This window comes from Heptranchias perlo, unplaced genomic scaffold, assembly GCF_035084215.1.
Source record: "Heptranchias perlo isolate sHepPer1 unplaced genomic scaffold, sHepPer1.hap1 HAP1_SCAFFOLD_54, whole genome shotgun sequence".
In the NCBI taxonomy this organism is placed as follows: Eukaryota; Metazoa; Chordata; class Chondrichthyes; order Hexanchiformes; family Hexanchidae; genus Heptranchias; species Heptranchias perlo.
The window spans coordinates 6,219,737-6,238,462 of NW_027139559.1; the positions used below are offsets into that span (position 1 = coordinate 6,219,737).

The 18,726-nt window shown below is 43.2% G+C and overlaps 2 protein-coding genes across 2 annotated transcripts in view; one reads left to right on the plus strand and one right to left on the minus strand.

Annotated features, from left to right (window-relative positions):
• Positions 1-1,948: 1,948 nt before the first annotated feature.
• LOC137315222 (probable G-protein coupled receptor 139) lies at positions 1,949-6,906 on the minus strand. The gene is made up of 2 exons (XM_067980093.1): positions 6,708-6,906; positions 1,949-2,847 (listed from the first exon to the last, which is right to left on the minus strand). Exons 1-2 carry the CDS (start codon positions 6,904-6,906, stop codon positions 1,949-1,951), a joined length of 1,098 nt encoding a protein of 365 aa, XP_067836194.1.
• Positions 6,907-16,017: 9,111 nt separating this feature from the next.
• LOC137315200 (probable G-protein coupled receptor 139) overlaps positions 16,018-18,726 on the plus strand; it is a 33,615-nt gene continuing 30,906 nt past the window's right edge. Inside the window, exon 1 of the mRNA XM_067980078.1 lies at positions 16,018-16,081. Within this exon, the coding sequence (XP_067836179.1) occupies positions 16,018-16,081 (64 nt within the window). The remainder of the gene's footprint in view (positions 16,082-18,726) is intronic.

The window sequence follows — 18,726 nt, forward strand, 5'->3', positions numbered from 1 at the left end:
ATATTGCAATGATTGCTGAGATTTTTTCCCAATTTTATTAATTCCCTGCAAATTTAAAATAACGAAACCCGCGATACATTCTCTGCCGAGATTGTATACATAATACAGGGCATGTGTCGAGTAGAAAGCAAGAAACCCGCCATTTAATTTATTAAAGGGCGAGAGTACATATATTCGCACTGAGCGCCAGATGTGTATCGCAGCTGTTAACCACAGGTAAGGGACCCCGTCCGCCTTTAGATTTAACATAAAAAGAAAATCTGAAGCCACTCGGCCCGTGCGGATTGGACAGTAAATTCTGTTCACTCCATCAGCTCTGTGCTGTTCTAAGTGTGGAGTTTAATGTGACTAATTTGTCTTTTATTTTATTCCTTCACTCTCTATTTTCTGGGTGGAGTGTGAAATAGGTTCGGTTTGGTGGCTAAACATTTAAATGAATGATCTGAACATTGTTTATTCTGATTGTAGATTTCTCGGAGACTCAGCGGGAGTTCAGTTGTTAGTTTTCTGATAATTCGGAAGCTGAAGAGGCAACTTACCAAATGAAGAGAGAAGACAATAAATGAACAACATCAACAAAGTGAAAGGAAGAGAGAGATGGAATCTGAGTGTTTAATCACTGCTCCGGGTTTAAGATCATTTGCAGATAACTGTTTATAATTGATCGCGTGGCGTAATGGATAAGGCGTCTGATATTGGTTAGTGCGCTTTGATATCAATCAGAAGATTACAGGTTCGAGTTCTACTGCTGTTGCTTTATACACTGGGTGAAAACGTGTTTTACCTTGCCTGGAACTGTTTCACACCCGACCATTTCTAACAGTCCCTGACCTGATGCAACGAAAATACATTAACAAATCGACACAAAAACACACAGCAATTACATTTATGGAACGCCACAGCCCGCCCCCAACCGCTTCACATACAATGAATTATATCTTAACTATCATAGAAGGTACAGCAAAGGAAGAGGTCATTTGGCCCATCGTACCTGTGCTGCCTCTTTGAAAGAGCGATCCAATTAATCCCATTCTATTCCCCTGTTCTTTTCCCAGAGCTCTGTAAATGTTCAGTGACGGAGTTGATCAATTGTCTCTGTGACGCAATCGATCAGCACGTTGGGCCATTAATTAAAAATGTTGTTGGTGATTCGAGCCCCTCCAAGGACGGGTCTTTCGAGTTTATTTATAACGTTCACAGTCTGACAATTTCACCTTTTCAATGTGCCTTTTGGCTGCAACGTTGTGTTGAGTACAGGTTAAGTTCCTGCACCCCCCGCAACAAAAGTCCCGGGAAACCTCTGCCTCCCGCCCATTAACACTCTGGTCACTGGCACCGAGAGATCCGGGATTTCCTCTTCCTCCCGCCCCATTAACACACTGATCACCGTCACTAACAGACCCGAGATCTCCTCTGCTTCCCGCCCCATTTACACAATGGTCACCGGCATCTACATACCCGGAATCCCCTCTACCTCCCTGCAATTAACACACTGGTCACCGTCACCAACAATCTCGCGATCTCCTCTACCTCCCGCCCCATTCAAACACTGGTCACCGGCACCTACAGATCCGGGACCTCTTCTACCTCCCGCCCATTAACACACTATTCTCTGGCACCTACAGTCTTCCTATCTCCCCAACCTGGGGCTCTTTAAACACACTGTTTACCGGCACCTTGCATTGTTGTTTATTTTATTGCCTTTTAATTATTTCAATATTGTCAAACATTTGGTTCAATGACTAGCCAAATATTATTTTACAACGTGAGATACAAACTTTGACAAACGCTGCAATATGAGTTCATAAATACCCTCAGGTTATAAAGGGTTCAGTGTTTGCAGAATAAACACATCCTGTTATGTAGAATCACGGTCTGGTGGGGAGAGAATCAGACACCGTATGACACATAAATGATTCAGTTCATCGAAAATCTTCATATCTTCTCATTATTTGATGAATTTAACAATTAGAATGAAGGGATATTTCACCATATTCTTCAACTGCTTTCTGAATTTAGACTGTGTCACCGCATAAATACAAGTGTTTGTGCAGCAACTCAGGAGCTGGAGAATGAATCCCAGTTCTTGTACAAACACAGGTAGAAATATAGACCGAAAACCCAAAAACCACATCCTGTGCCATATAGTAAACACCATAAACACCACCCATAACAGTATAAAGTTCCCTGATATAGCAAACAGTAAAATGATGGCTTTCCTTCTGCTCACCATCTCTGGGTCTCTGGGACTCTCCCCACTGCTGTGATTCCGGAGTCTCCTGCGGGCTCTGCTGGCAAATAAAATGTGCCTGACGGTGAAAGCATTGAGCAGCAGAACCAGAACAAATGGGACCCCAGGGGTGAGAATATTATGAATAAATTCAATTGCTCCCCACACCGGGGAAGTTAGAACATTGTCTGTTATATCGCAAAACCAGGGGGAATTACGCGGGGTATATAGACCAGTGAACATAAAGTACCAGGAGATGTTCTTTAAACAGCTCAGCACAGCCACTGTTCCGAGAACCACAGATGCCGTTTTCTCGGTGCAATATTTAATTTTCAGCTTCTGACAACAAATGGCCACAAATCGATCAAAGGTGAAAGTTACCGTGAGCCAGACAGAACAATCTGTGCCTGCGAAAAGCAGGACGGCGTGGATATTACACACGGGAATGAAGAACCTGAAATCAAACTGTGCAGGATAAACAATTGGAATGTGTCTGAGTATCAGATCGATGATAACGACCAATAGATCCGCCGCTGCCATGGCCACCAGGTAGCGAGTGACACATTTGGAGAGACCGCACGTTCCCCGAGACAGGATCACAATCGTCACAAAGTTAACTGTAAGGAAGGGAAATGAAGAGGGAAAATATACATCAGACAGGGCGCCCTGTGTATATTAATACCGTCTCTAAGTCCACTGTAAATATTAGTAACGTCTCTGGTTTCGCTGTAAATGTTTGTACCGTCTCTCGCTCCACTGTAAATATTAATACAGTCTCTGGATTCACAGTAAAAATTAATACGGTCTCTGGAACCCCACTAAATATTAGTACTCTCTATAAACATTGGTACCGTCTGTGTAACGCCTGTAAATAATATAACTGTCCCTGCTCCGCCTGGAAGTATTAGTACCGTCTCTGGAACTTCTGAAAGTATTAGAACTGTCTGGTTCCCCTTTAAATATTAGAACAGTCTCTGGATCCCTGATATATATTTGTAACATCGCTGGAAAGCCCATAAATATTAATACCGACTCTTGGTCCTCCTGCAAATATTAGTACTGTCTCTGGTTCCCCTTTCAATATTAGTACCGTCCCTGCATCCTCTACAAATATTGGTAACATCCCTTTATCCCTTGTAATTATTAGTACTGTCCCAGGTTACCCCAATAAATATTAGTCCCGTTTCTGCATCCCATCTAACTATTAGTACCTGCTTTGCATCTCTTGTAAATATTCGTACCGTCTCTGGATTCCCTGTAAATATTACACAGTCATTGAATCGCATTGAAAACATCAGTATAGTCTCTGGTTCCCCTTTAAATATTAGAACAATCCCTGGGTCCCATATAAATATTAGTACCGTCTCTGGAACCCCCGGAAATATTAGTACCGACTCTGGATCACCCCTAAAATATTAGTACTGTCTCTGGTCCCCCTGAAAATATTGGTACTGTCTCTGGTCCCCCTTTCAATAATAGTACCGCCTCTGGGAAAACCTGTAAATATTGGTAGCATATCTGGATCATGTGTAATTAGTAGAACCGTCTCTGGATCCCATGTAAATATTAGTACCGTCCCTGTAGCCCTGTAAATATTCGTACCATCTCTAGATCCCTGGTAAATATTAGTACCTAATCTGGATTATTTATAAATAGTAGAACCGTCTCTGGTTCCCCTGCAAATATTCGTACCATCTCTTGATCGCACTGTAGACATTAGAACCATTTTTGGATCCCTATAAATATTCGGACTATCTCTGGAAACCACTGTGAATATTAATGCTCTCTCTGAAATCGCTATAAATATTGGCATAGTCCATGGTTCCCCAATAAATATTAGTACCATCTCTGGAACCCTGTAAATATTAGCACAGTCTTTGCATCCTCTGTAAATATTAGAACCGTCTCTGGATCACCTGTAAATATTACTAACTTCTCTGCATTGCATTGTAACTATTAGTACCGTCTCCGGATCCCTTGGAAATATTAGCGACTTCACTGGATTCCACTGAAAATATTAGTACCTTGTCTTGATTCCCCTGTAAGTATTAGTAATTCGCTGCAACCCAATGTAAGTAATAATGCCGTCTCTGGATAACACTGTAAATATTAATACTTTCTCCGGATCCCCTGTAAATAGTAGCACCGATTCTGGATCTTCCTGTAAATATTAGTACCGACTGTGCATCCCCTGTAAACATTAAAACCATCTCTGGATCGACTTTTAAATATAAGTATAAACGCAATGTAAGGTCTTCTACAAGTATGTAAAAACGAAGAGAGTTGCAAAAGTAAACGTTCGTATCTTAGAGGCTGAGACAGGAGAAATTATAATGGGGAATCAGGAAACGGCAGATGTGTTGAACAAATACATTGTATCTGTCTTCACTGTAGAAGACAATAAAAGCATACAAGAAATAAAGGGAACGAAGGGGCTCATGAGAATGAGGAACTTAAAACAATGAATATCAGTCGAGAAAAAGTACAGGAGAAACTAATGGGACGAAAAGCAGATAAAGCCCCTAGACCTGATGGCCTATATCCTCGTGTTCTAAAAGAGGTGGCTGAAGACATAGTGGATGCATTGTTTATGACCTTCCAAACTGCCCAACATTGTCAAACGGTCCCAGCGGATTGGAAGGTAACAAATGTAACCCCGCTGTTCAAGAAAGGGGTGAGAGAGAAAACATGTAACTTCGGGGCAATTAGCCTGATATCAGTCGTCGGAAAAATGCTGGAATCCATTGGTAAGGAAAAGGTAACATGGCACTGAGGACATCATAATGTGATAAGGCAGCGTCAACGTGGTTTTATGAGAGGGCAATCGTTTTTGACAAAGTTATTCGAGTTGTTTTGAGAATGTAACGAGAAGCGGAGACACATGGGATTTTCAAAAGGCATTCGAATAGGTGCCACATAAAAGGTTGTTCCGCAAGGTAAGGGTTCATGGGGTTGGGGGCAACATATTAACATGGATTGAGTTATGGATAACGGACAGAAAACAGGGAGTAGGAATAAACGGCTAATTTTCAGGTTGACAGGCTGTAACTAATGGGGTACTAAAAGGATCGGTGCTTGGGTCTCGGCTATTTGCAGAATATCTTAATGATTCGATGATGGGACCGAGTGTTATTTGTCCAAGTTTGCTGACGATACAAAGCTAGGTGGCAAAGAAAGCTGAGAGAAGGAAACAAATATTCTGCAAAGGGATATAGACAGGTTAAGTGAGCGGGCAAGAAAGTGGCAGATAAATTATAATGTGGGGACATGTGAGGTTATCCACTTTGCTGGGAAGAATAGAACAACAGGATATTGTTAAATGGTGAGAAACTAGTAAATGTTGGTGTTCAGAGAGATGTGAGTGTCCCTGTACAAGAAACACAAAAAGTTAGCATGGAGGTACAGCAAACAATTGGAAAGCAAATAGCATGTTGGCCTTTATTGCAAGGGGGTTGGAGTACAAGGTAAGGAAGACTTACTACAATTGCACAGAGCTTTGATGAGATTGCACCTGGAGTACTGCGTACAGTTTTGGTCTCCATATCTAAGGAAGGACAGACTTCGAGGTGGTGCAACGTCGGTTCACTAGATTAATTCCGGGGATGAGATGGCTGTCGTATGAGGAGATTTTGAGTAGAATGGGCCTATACTCTCTGGAGTGCATAAGAATGAGAGGTGAGCTCCTTGAAACATGAAAGATTCTGAGGGGGCTTGACAGTGTAGATGCTGAGATGTTTTTTCTCCTGATTGGAGATTCTAGAACGAAGGGATAGGGGAGGATTAGGGAGTGGCCATTTAAGACTGAGATGAGGAGGAATTTCTTCACGCAGAGGGCTGTGAATCTTTGGAATTCTCTCCCCCATAGGGCTTTAAATGATGAGTCGTTGAGTATATTCAAGTGTGAGATAGATAGATTTTTCGACTCAAGGGGAATAAAGGGATTTCGGGATCGGGCAGGAACGTGGAGTTGAGGTCGAATATCAGCTATGATCTGATTGAATGGCGGAGAAGGCTCGAGGGTCCATATGGCATGTTCCTGCTCCTTTTTCTTATTTTTCTATTTTCTTTGTACCGTCTCTGGATCCCCTGTAAATATTAATACTGCCTCAGGCGCATGCTCAGCACCGTTTGATAGAGCCTCTCTCCCATGGTCCCAATGTAAATTGAATCTCAAACCCAGAGGCCCAACTTAAATCTATCTGCCATCTCTGTTAACACTTCAATATATCTCCTATCCATGGTACGGCTCGAATTGTTAGGCTAGATTTGACAGCATAACAGCAACTCGAACACAGAGAGTGTGGAACAGAGAATGGTAAGAAATGTAATACAGTGAAACATGGTTTATAGAATTAATAGGTGGAGATAAAGACTTACCAGTGACACCGTTGGCAGCGAGTGAGGGGCAGAGAATGGAAAGAACAGTCATACAGTGAAACATGGTTTATAGAATTAACAGCTGGATATGGAAACTTACCAGAGACACCGGCAGCAGCGAGGACGGGGTAGTAAATTACTTCTATACCCAAAATCGCAAAATATATCCGATCCTCTAATGATAGTGAATCATAATATTCATACAGGTATTGAATAGTCCAGAATGGATTGCTCCAATCTGGAAGATCCCGAAAAATTGTTGTAACATTCCAATCTATTGTTCTCAGATTCTGACCCATTGTTGTAACATTCCAATCTATTGTTCTCAGATTCCGACCTGTTGCTGTAACATTCCAATCTATTGATCTCAGATTTCGATCTAATCTTTCCATCTGTGTAGAGCCACTGATCCCTATTAATGCCGAAGAAGATGGTTCCACTCACGCTGTGGGATAACACGTTGCCAGTTCGCTTATTTATAGCCGAGAGAAAAACACTCCTGTTACACAATTAGGGCCCACGGAGACTGAGATTAATTACAGTCACTGAACAAACACATTCAGTTCACAACTTTATGTCGAACAATTTTAATATCACTACATAGATTTAACCAACTATTACACAGATGGAAAGCCCAAAGCCCAGTTTATTATGTAATAGATATTAGTAAGAACACAAACTAAGAGACCCGCAGTTTCACAGCATTGATGTGAAGGGAGAGCAGCTTCATTTACAGATTGCAAATTATTTCTGAGTGAAATCCTTTAATTTCAAAGGTTGGGTTTAAAATCAAAGATGGAAACTGGTCAATTGGGAAACCATTCTGTGTATATTGGTGCAATCTCTGGATGCCCCATCAATATTGGCAAGTCTATGGAACTCCTTGTAATTATTGGCGCAGTCTCTGGATCTCACTGAAAATAATGGCAGACTCTTGGATTCTCCCGTAATTAATTCTAAAGACTACAATAATGTCTCTGGATACTTACACAAATATTGGTCCGCTTCCGGATTTCCTGACACAATCAGTGGACTCCCTAAATGTGTACGCCACTTAGTACCCCTGTAAATATTGAATCACCCCTACAGGAACATATGAACATAGTAACAGGTGTAGGCCCTTCTGCCCCTCAAGCCTGCTCCGCCATTTCATAAGATCATGATGGATCTGTGATCAATCTCCATATACCTGCGTTTGGCCCATATCCCTTAACATCTTTTGTTGGCAAAAAGCTATCCATCTCAGATTTAAAATTGGCCATTGAGGTATCATCAATTGCTAATTGTGGAAGAGAGTTCCAAACTTGTAGCACCTTTTGTGTGTAGAAGTGTTGTCTAATCTCACTCCTGAAAGGTCTGGCTCTAATTTTTAGACTGTGCCCCACTCGTTCTAGAATCCCCAACCAGCGGAAATAGTTTCTCTCTATCCACCCTATCTGTTCCCCTTAATATCTTATAAACTTCGATAAGATCACCCCTTCACCTTCTAAACTCTAGCGAATACAACCCCAATTTGTGTAATTTCTCCTCGTAACTTAACCCTTTAAGTCTGGGTATCATTCTAGTAAACCAACGCTGCACTCCCTCCTAGGTCAATATGTCCTGCTCAAGTTGCGGCGCTCAGAACTTTTCTTTAATTCGTTCATGGGATGTGGGCGTCGCTGGTGAGGACGGCATTTATTGCCCATCCCTAATTGCCCTTGAGAAGGTGGTGGTAAGCCACCTTCTTCAGCCGCTGCAGTCCGTGTGATGCAGGTTCTCCCACAGTGCTTTTGGAAAGGGAGTTTCAGGGTTATGACCAAGCAACGATGAAGGAACGGCGATGTATTTCCAAGTTGGAATGGTGTGTGACTTGGACGGGAACGTGCAGGTGGTGTTGTTTCCATGTGCCTGCTGCTCTTGTCCTTCTAGGTTGTAGAGGTTGCGAGCTTGGGAGGTGTTGTCGAAGAAGCCTTGGCGAGTTGCTGCAGTGCATCCTGTCGATGGAACAAACTACAGCCACAGTGCGCTGGTGGTGAAGGGAGTGAATGTTTACGATGGTGGATGGGCTGACAATCAAGCCGACTGCTTTGTCCTGGATGGTGTCGAGCTTTATGAGTGTTGTTGGAGCTGCACACATCCAGGCAATTGGAGAGTATTCCATCACATTCCTGACTTGTGCTTTTAGATGGTGGAAAGGTTGTGTGGAGTCAGGAGGTGAGTCACTCTCCACAGAATATCCAGCCTCTGACCTGTTCTTGCAGCAAAAGTATATATGTGGCTGGTCCAGTAAAGTTTCTGGTCAACGGTGATCCCCAACAACAACAACAACAACGACGACAACAACAACAACAACGACAGCAAGCGTCAATATTTGCTTGAATGTAGAAAAACCTCCCAAGGCGATGCACAGGAGCGTTAAAAACAAAATTTGACACCAAACCACATAAGGAGACATGAGGACAGGGGTCGAAGTGGTAAGCTTTAATGGGCGTCTTAAATGAGGAGAGAGTGCCAGAGGAGTTTAGGGAGTGAATTCCAGTGTTCAGGACCTAATCAGCTGAATGCCCGCCCGCCAATGGTGGAGCGATTAAAATCGGGGATGCATATGAGGCAAGAAATGGATAAGCGCAGAGATCTCGGAGGGTTTTAGAGTAGGAGGAGGTTACACAATTAGGGAGAGACAATGTCATGGAGGGATTTGAAAACAATGTTGGGAATTTTATAATCGAGGCGTTCCAGGACCGGCAGCCAATGAAAGTCTACGAGCACAGAGGTAATGGGAGAACGGGACTTGCTATGAGTTGGGATACAGCCAACAGAGATTTGGATGAGCTAAGATTATGATTAGTGGAAGATGGGAGGCCGGCCAGGAGACCATTGTAATATTCCATTCTGGAGATAACAAAGGCATGGATGAGGGTTTCAGCAGCAGATGAGCTGAGACAGGTGCGGAGTTGAGCAACGATACAGAGTTGGAAGTCGGCGGTCTTGATGATGGAGCGGATACTTGGCTGGAAGATCATCACAAGGTCAAATAGAACGCCATGTTTGAAAACAGTCTGGTCCAGCCTCAAACAGTGACCAGGGAGACGGATGGAGTCGGTGGTTAGGGAATGGAGTTTGTGACGGGGACCAAAGACAATGGCTTCAGACTTCCGAATATTTGGTTGGAGGAAATTTTTGCTCATCCAGCACTGGATCTCGGACAAGGAATGTGACAAATGAGATACAGTGGAGGGGTTATGGGAGGTGGTGGTGAGATCGAACTGGGTGTCGTCAGCGTACATATGGATTCTGAATGTGGACGTTAAATTGGGCCGTGTAGCGCCCGTTGTTTCACCAGACGCCATCTTGTTAAATGGTTCAAAGCATGTTCAGAAAACGAACGCCAGCATCACATAAAGTCGGGAGAATATGCGTTCGATCAATGTGCAACGCTGATTTAAAGTGATAGACACCATTTTAGCTCCACTACTGTCTGATTATCTGAACATGTCTAAGAGTGCCTGCAGGACCCCCCAACAGCGCTATTTACAGGGAGCACGCAGGATTTACAGGTTATGTGCTGGATTATTGCTTCTGGGTGATGATGCATTTGTACTTGTTCATGGAGGTCTCCTTTCAAGGAATGCAATGACTAGGGGACATCGCCTAATAATTAGAGCCATGATGTGCAGGAAACGCTTCTACATGCAAAGGCTGGGAGAAGGTTGGAACGTTCTTCTGCAGACGAAGTTGATGATAGCTCAATTGTGAATTTTAAATCTGATTTGAAAGATTTCTGTGAACCAAGGGTATTAAGGGGTATGGGGCTTTGGTGGATATATGGAGTTAGGTTACAGAACAAACATGAGCTCAGCGAATGGCGGAACAGCCTCCAGAGGCTAAATGTCACTGCCAGTTGCTGCCTGCTGTTATGCGCCACCATCTCCTGCATAAAGCGGGATCTGTGTCTGGGTGAGAAGCCTATCATGGTTGATAGCTGCCAGTGTTTGTGACCTGTGATTTGTGGGTGTACGGCTTGCAACAGTGGTAATGTGTAAGGGTGAGAGGAAGCCTCTGATGAAAAGTGTTTGTTGGTGTGTGGGTGATGGGGGTGTAGTGCGTACGGCAGTGGATGGAGATGCCAGTTGACTGTTGACCTCACTCACCTTGACCACTCGTGTCCAAGCATTGAACTTATCCTGCAATGCATCCATGTTCGTGGTGTCATGCGTCTAGTATTGACTGCGTCCCATATTGCCTCGCACTTCCTGTTGAGTATACGTCTTCAGGGCCTCATGAGCCCGCCCCACCCCCACACTACCACGGCCTCCCCCCCTACTGATATAGGATGTCCCTCCTTCTGTCCACCTCTTGCACCAAGGCCTCTCGAGCATCAGCAGAGAGCATTGGTGCACGCACTATCGCAGACCCAGTCCAAATTCAGATCGGCAGATTGGCGAGGCCTGGCTTGCACATTGGAGGATGTGAGATTTAATAGTGTGCAACATATATTCAATGTTTTAAATAACTCAACCTTTTGTAAAAATAGCGACGGGACCAGCATCTGTTTTTAACGTGTGCAATGTCTGATTTCCGTTTCAAATCCGTGAAGACCCGTATCTTATGGTTTTGTCAGTAACAGGTCGAGGCTCACTCATTCCGTTACACAGGCAATCTTTCAGCAAATACTACTGACAGACAGAATCCCCAGTTACAAAGCAGAGAAACGAAAGAGAAGAGAGGAAAGTTGAGAGAGAGTGAGACAGAAAGACACCCAGGACAGACTGAAGAGCCTCCCTCTCACTCTGTCTAATACAAGTTTGCAAGATTTTCTTTCCTGCTTTGCCACTCATTGAATCACTCACTCCCCCTAAAAGGTGCTGGTCTGTCTGCCTCTCCTTGTTAGTGTTTGCTGCAGGGTCCAAACTGCCCCTTTGTTCGTTTTCTCTTCTGTTCCTGGAGCAAGGGACAAAAACCTTCAGTTTCTTACTGCTTCACCACTTTTGATCCAGTTTGCAAAGGTGGAAGAACTTTACCTTTGCTCTTTTCTCTTGTTTTAATTAGCAGTGGACAAAAAAATCCTGTCGTTTGTGGTCAGCTTACAGTTTGTGGCTTTTTTTCAATTAGCCAACGAGTTAAAACAAATTCATGACAATTAAAGGGTCAAAACAAAGAAGTTAAAAAAAAAAACAAATGCGTTAGAAAGATCCCTAACTCAGTCAACGCGACAATCTCTCAGCAACATTCAATTACACAGAAACAAAGCCCAGTTTATAAAGCAGATAAATCTAAAGAGTGAAAGATTGAGAAACAAACATTATAGACAACAGCAACTTGTATTTATACATTACAACAACAACAAATATATTATATATGAATGTATATATATATATATATATATATATACATTCATATATAATATATTTGTTGTTGTTGTAATGTATAAATACAAGTTGCTGTTGTCTATAATGTTTGTTTCTCAATCTTTCACTCTTTAGATTTATCTGCTTTATAAACTGGGCTTTGTTTCTGTGTAATTGAATGTTGCTGAGAGATTGTCGCGGTTGCCACATATATATATATGTGGCAACCCTCAGATGTAACAACAATCCCCTTTGTAATCTGAACTGGATATTCGTGATACTGCAGTGCCAAATATCGAACAATTAAATCGTGCAACACAGAGATGTAACTATACATTGAATTTACAGCACAGAAACAGGCCATTCGGCCCGACTGAATAAACTTGTATTTATTCTCGACACAAGACTCCTCCCACCCCTCCGTATTTAAGCCAATCAGCATAACTTTGTATTCCTTCCTCCCTCATGTGTTGTTCTGATTCCCCTAAAATGCACCTATGCTATTGACCTCAACCACTCCATGTAGCAGCAAATGCCACATTCCAACCACTCTCTGTGCAAAGACGTTTCTCCTGAATTTCTTCTTGGATTTATTATTGACTATCTCATATGTGTGACACCTCGCTTTAGACTCACCCACAAGCGCAAACATCGTCTCTACCTCAATCCTATCAAACCTTTACATAATTTTGAAGACCTCCATTAATTTACCCTCCGCGTTCTCTTTTCTCGAGAAACAAGCCCCAGCCTGTTCAGTCTTTTCGCAGTTCTGGTATCATTCCTTTGAATCTGTCTTTCACCTTCTGCAGTGCGTCTATCTCCTTTATATAATGTGGATTCCAGGAATGGGCACAGTATTGGAAATCAAAAGCAAAATACTGGGGATGATGGAAATCTGAGATGAAAAGAGAAAATGCTGGGAATACTCAGCAGGTCAGGCAGCAACTGTGGAGAAAGAAACAAAGTTAACCTTTCAGGTCTATGATCTTTTGTCAGAACTGGAAGAAGTTAAAGATTTAACAGCTTTTTATCAATCTTACGATGCGGTCTCCTCTACATTGGGAAGACCAAACGCAGCTCGGGTGATCGCTTTGCTTGTTCGATATTGGAACGGAGAGAAACACGAGTATCCAGTTCGTATAATAAGGGCGAACTTTCGGACCCAGGAATCGGAAGTACAATTTCAAAATTTGCAAATGACACCAAATCCAGAGGTGTAGATAATACTGAGGAAGAAGGCGACAAAATTCAAGAAGACGTTAATAAACTTGCAGAATGGGCGTGAAAATGGAAACTGAATTTCAATAGAGGTAATTGTGATGGGGTGTATTTTGGTATTAGGAATAAGGAGGCCACATACTGTGGGAAACAAGAGTGTAAATGGGGCAGAGGAGCAAAGTGGTCTTGGGGTACAGATTGAAAATTCATTAAAAGTTGCAACGCAGGTTAACAGGGCCATACAACGCAAACAATTCAAAAAGGGTTCAATTCTAGAGGAATAAAATTGAAAAACAGAGATGTTATGATAAATTTGTATCGGATTTTCCTTAGGCCAGACTCAGAATACTGTAATCAGAACAGAAAATGCTGCAACACTCAGCAGGTCAGACAGCGTCTGTGGAGAGAGGAACAGAGTTAACGTTTCAAGTCTGTGCACAGTCCTGGTCTCCATACCATAAAAAGGATATAGAGGCGCTGGAGAAGGTGCAAACAAGATTCACAAGAATGATACCAGAATCTAGAGTTTATAACTATCAGGAAAGACTGAGCAGCCGGGGACTTTTTTGTATCCCCCAGAAAAGAGAACGTGATCTAATAGAAGTCATTACAATTATGAAGGGTTTTGATACGATGGAGGTAGAGAAGATGTTTCCACTTGTGGGGAATCCAAACCTTGGGCTCATTAATATAAAATTTCACTAATCAATCGAAGAAGGAACTCAGTGTTTTTTTTTACACAGATAATGGTTAGAATGTGGAACCTCCCACCACATGTGGTGGTTGTGTCGAATGGCATAGATGCATTTCAGGGGAAGCTAGATAAATATATAGAAACATAGAATCATAGAATAGTCACAACACGGAAGGAAGCCATTCAGCCCATCGAGCCCGTGCCGGCTCTTTGTAAGAGCAAGCCAGTTATTCTGATCCCCAAGCTCTTTCACTGTTTTCTCTAATCCAATTCCTGTTTGGAAGCCATTATTGAATCTGCTTCCACCACCGTTTCAGGCAGCGATTTCCAGATCATAACTGCTCGCTGAGAGTAACTACCACATGCTGATAGGATGGGATGAGGTGGAGGGAGGAAATGACCTGTTTTTGTGTTGTAAAATCTATGTATTGTTACATCACTGTTTTAAGCTATCATAGTGTTCGATATGGGACAATGTAGAAACGCGAATATCAAGTTCAGATTATAAGGCATATTGTTACATCCCCGGATTACACTGGTGTAGTGTTAAATATTGTACAGTGCGCGACATTCCAGTTCAGCTTATCAGTGGGACTATTTTAATCAATGATTTTACTATTTATTATATCAGGGAATTTCATACTGTTTTGGGCGGTGTTTCTCATTTATTCCGCGTGGAGACGAATGTGGTGTTTAGGGGATCAGTCTGTACGTATGCATGAATTAATACGAGAAATTGGATTCATGCTCCAGCTCCTGACTTGTTGCACAAACACTTGTATTTATGCCCTGACCCAGTCTAAATTCAGAGAGCAGTTGAAGCATGGGGTGAAATATCCCTGTACTCTAATTATTACAATTTTTAAATGATAAAATGAAATAAAGACTTCCAGCAGCAGAACTCAATCCCACCTCATACTCCGTCTAATCCACTTTCACCTTGATCTTTGACACAGTCTATTCTAGATAAAGAGAAACTCATTATCAACTGAAATTATTGTAATAAAAAGTTACCAACATTTGACAAATTTTATACTTTATCCAAATACAATGCTGTAGAATAACCAGCTCCATAATGTTACTGAATCTTTTACAATAATCACCCCACTTACCCTAACCCTAATCCTAACCATAACCACATGTGACGACGTCCACTGCCCGAAAAAAGGTGGTTTGGGAAAACTGATAATAAATTAACAATCCTGCATTCAGTGTCAGAAGATTCATAACAGCCCATTCTCTCAGTTAGCGGATTCTGTAAAACGACGCAACAATAACCCCGAAATTAACGGACTATTTTGATGTTCTTTGATTCTCCTGCTATATCTGATCAGCTCCGCATAAACGACAAGACAGAAACTGCAGTGAAGTGTTCTATCACGACACGTTCCTGATTTCTCAAGGAATGAGATGGTGGAACTTGGCGCCCTCCAGTGGTCACCGCTCTCCCCGCGGAAGCTTCAACCACAAAAATAACTCGATGGATTGAGAAATTGCAGGAGGCACAATTCGAGATCCTTCCTGACAGCGCCTTAGTTTCAGGCCTTCAATGAAAGACCTGCACAGTGAGCTTATCAGTGGTCCTTTGTTGGCAGCCTTGGGTCAGGTGTCAGCATTCGGGCATTTAAGTGATGAATGTCGTCAGTTCCAGGCTCACTGCCGAAACTTGCGCACATTATTGAGGCTGGCACTTCAGTGCAGTACTGACGAAGTTTTGCAATGTCAGAGGGGACAATAAATGGAGGCCCAGCCAGCCTTCTAGTGAAATTGAAAGATCCCACGACACTATTGGAAAAAAAACAGGCCAGAACAACAGGGGCTTTTGATAAAGTGCCGCATGATAGGCTTTTAAGCAAAATTGAACCCCATGGAAAAAAAAGGGCAGTGGCAGCATGGATACGAAATTGGCGAAATGATAAGAAACAGAGAGTAGTGGGAAATGGCTGTTTTTAGGATTGGAGGAAGGTATCCAGAGGTGCTCCCCAGCGGTCGGTACTGGGACCACTGCTTTTTTGATATATACGAATGACTTGGACTTGGGCATACAGGGCACGATTTCAAAATTTGCTGATGACACAAAATTTGGAATTGTAGTATACAGTGAGGAGGATAGTAATAGACTTCAAGAGGACAGAGACAGGCTGGTGGAATGGGCGGACTGATGGCCGATGAAATGTAACGTCGAGAATTACGAATTGATGCACTTTGCAAGGAAAGACGAGGAGAGGCAACGTAAACCAAATGGCACAATTCTAAGGGGGGTGCAGGAACAAAGAGATCTGGGGTTCATGTGCACAGATCTTTGAACGTGGCAGGACAGGTTGAGAACGTGGTTAAAGAAGCATCCGGGATTGTGGACTTTATAAATAGAGGCAAGGAAGTTATGATGAACCGTTATAAAATACTGGTTCGACCACAACTGGAGTATTGTGTCCAATTCTGGTTCGGTGATGAGGGACTTCAGTTACGAGGATAGGCTGGAGAAGCTGGGGTTGAGGGATGGAAAGAACGAGGACAGGAGGGAGAAGCAGCAAACACGAATGGACAGGAGGAAAAAACTGAGACTGAAAGCAAGAGAGAAGCTGAGAACCAAAGTCTGTGAATCTTTGATTATTCATCATGGGGCCTCGTTGGCAAGGCAGGCATTTATTGCCCATTCCCAAATGGCCTTGAGAAGGTTGTAAAAAGGTTGTGGGCTTTCATCTTGAACCACTGTACTCCGTGCGGTGAAAGTACCTCCACAGTGCTGTTAGATCGGGAGTTCCAGATTTTTGACCCAGCAAAGATGAAGGTACAGTGATATATGTCCAAGTCAGGGTGATGTTTGACTTTGAGGGGAACGTGGAGGTGATGGTGTTCCTATGTAATTGCTGCTCTTGTTGTTCCAGCTGGCAGAGGTCGCGGGTTTGGGAGGTGCTGCTGAAGAAGCCTTGGCGAGTTGTGACATTGCATCCTGTAGACAGTAAACAGTGCAGCCGCAGTGCGCCGGTGATGGAGGGAGTGGATGCCGATCATGCAGGTTCCTTTGTCCACCTTCTTGAGTGTTGTTGCAGTTGCACTCATCCAGGCAAGTAAAGAGTATTCCATCTCAGTGTCCCTGAAATTCATAATAAAGCACAATGAAAGTTTCGCTCTCTGCGGTTCCTCGGTAAATGTTGCTAAAAGGCCGAGTAACCGGGATACAATGTCGTCAGTTTTTCCGAGCCTGTGCTCCGTGTATTTGAAGGTTTGACCGGGCCGTGGTAGCTTGTTTCCCTGAGATGGGCGGTATTGGGCTGCCTGATGCCTCATTCGCTCTCGCTGCTCTGAATAATTTCTGCCCCAGTTGTATTCTTCTGTTGCCAACATCTGTAAGCAAAATTAATTTGCGTGTCAGGTCAGGACAGGGACTGTTAGAATCGATCGGGTGTAAAACAGTTCCGGCATATGCAGGACACGTTTTCACGCAGTGTGTAAAAGGACCAGCAGAGAACTCGAAACTGTAATCTTCTGATAACATCATGGCAAACACCGAAGTCAGACAGCTTATCCATTAGGACACGCGGCCACTGAATGTGCACGGTTTTCCGTGTCGGTGTTTTGAATGTATGTTTTCTTGTTTCACTGAGCAAGTGTCCTTGCCAGCGATGCCATATCACAAGAATTAATGACAAAAATGTCACTCTCCCACTGTTCCTTTTAACATTGCAGATTCATAGATCACCTCCTGATCATCTGTGGGGAGAGACTGAGTTGAATGGGCCTATGTTCTCTGGAGTTTAGAAGAATGAGAGGTGATCACATTGAAATAGATAAGATTCTGAGGGGGCTTCACAGGGTAGATACTGAGAGGTTATTTCCCCTGGCTGAAGGTTCTCGAACTAGGGGACATAGCCTCAGGGTAAGGGGTCAGATATTTAAGACTGAGATGAGGTGGAATTTCTTAACTCGGAGGCTTGCGAATCTTTGGAATTCTCTTTCCCAGAGGGCTGTGGATGCTCAGTCATTGAATATATTCGAGGCTGAGACGGATAGATTTTTGCATTGTAGGGGAACCGAGGGATATAGGGATCGGGCGGGAAGGTGGAGTTGAGGTCGAAGATCAGCAATGACCTGATTGAATGGCGGAGTCGGCTCGACGGGCCGCATGGCCTACTTCTGCTCCTATTCCTTGTGTTGTTATGTTCTTAAAACTCCTCATAATTTTGAACAACTCTATTAGATCTCCCCTTAATCCTCTTTGCTCTAACAATCACTGCATTCCCAGTCTCTCCACAAAACGGAATTCCCTCATCCCTTGTACCATTCTGGTAAATCTTCTCTGTACCATCTCCGAGGCCTTGATATCCTTTCTAAAGTGTGGTACTCGGAAGTGAACAAATACTCCAGCTCCAAGCGGCATATCTTGCACGGCCGTAGATCAGACTGCATTGGTTTATCACAGCATCTCTGTCAGACTGTATTTCTTTCTTTCCGGTTGACACCTGCCTTTAGCTGCTGTGTGGGCAGTGGTGGTTCAGATGTAGAATTCTAGCCTACCCCGCTTCGACTCCTGGTCAATACAGGACATGTTGCAATCTGCACTCATGAGATCGCCTGAATTGGGATAAATTCACTTCGGCTTCAATGTCCACACCACCTTGCGACATTTTCTTCTCTCTATGTCTATTGCGTCATCAAACAACCTGCATCTTATCCTCTGCTCTTGATATAAGTCAATTCTGCAATCTGCAAGGCTGAAGCCAACTGGTGATCCTTGACGAAACATGGAAAACAGCAGTGCATCTCCGGGATTTGAAGCGCGAGAGCCCCAAATTGAGATTCGTACACGAAGACCGACGAGTCGCTGGGAACGATGGCGTACTTCCATTGTAAAATTTCCCTGCAACCCACAACCG

Excerpts from the sequence above, each read along its gene's own strand:
- LOC137315222 (XM_067980093.1), bottom strand. The coding sequence starts at position 6,906 with ATGGGTCAGAATCTGAGAACAATAGATTGGAATGTTACAACAATTTTT. Across the intron at positions 2,848-6,707 it reads CGCTGCTGCCGGTGTCTCTG|TTAACTTTGTGACGATTGTG; the intron begins GTAAGTTTCCAT and ends CCTTCCTTACAG.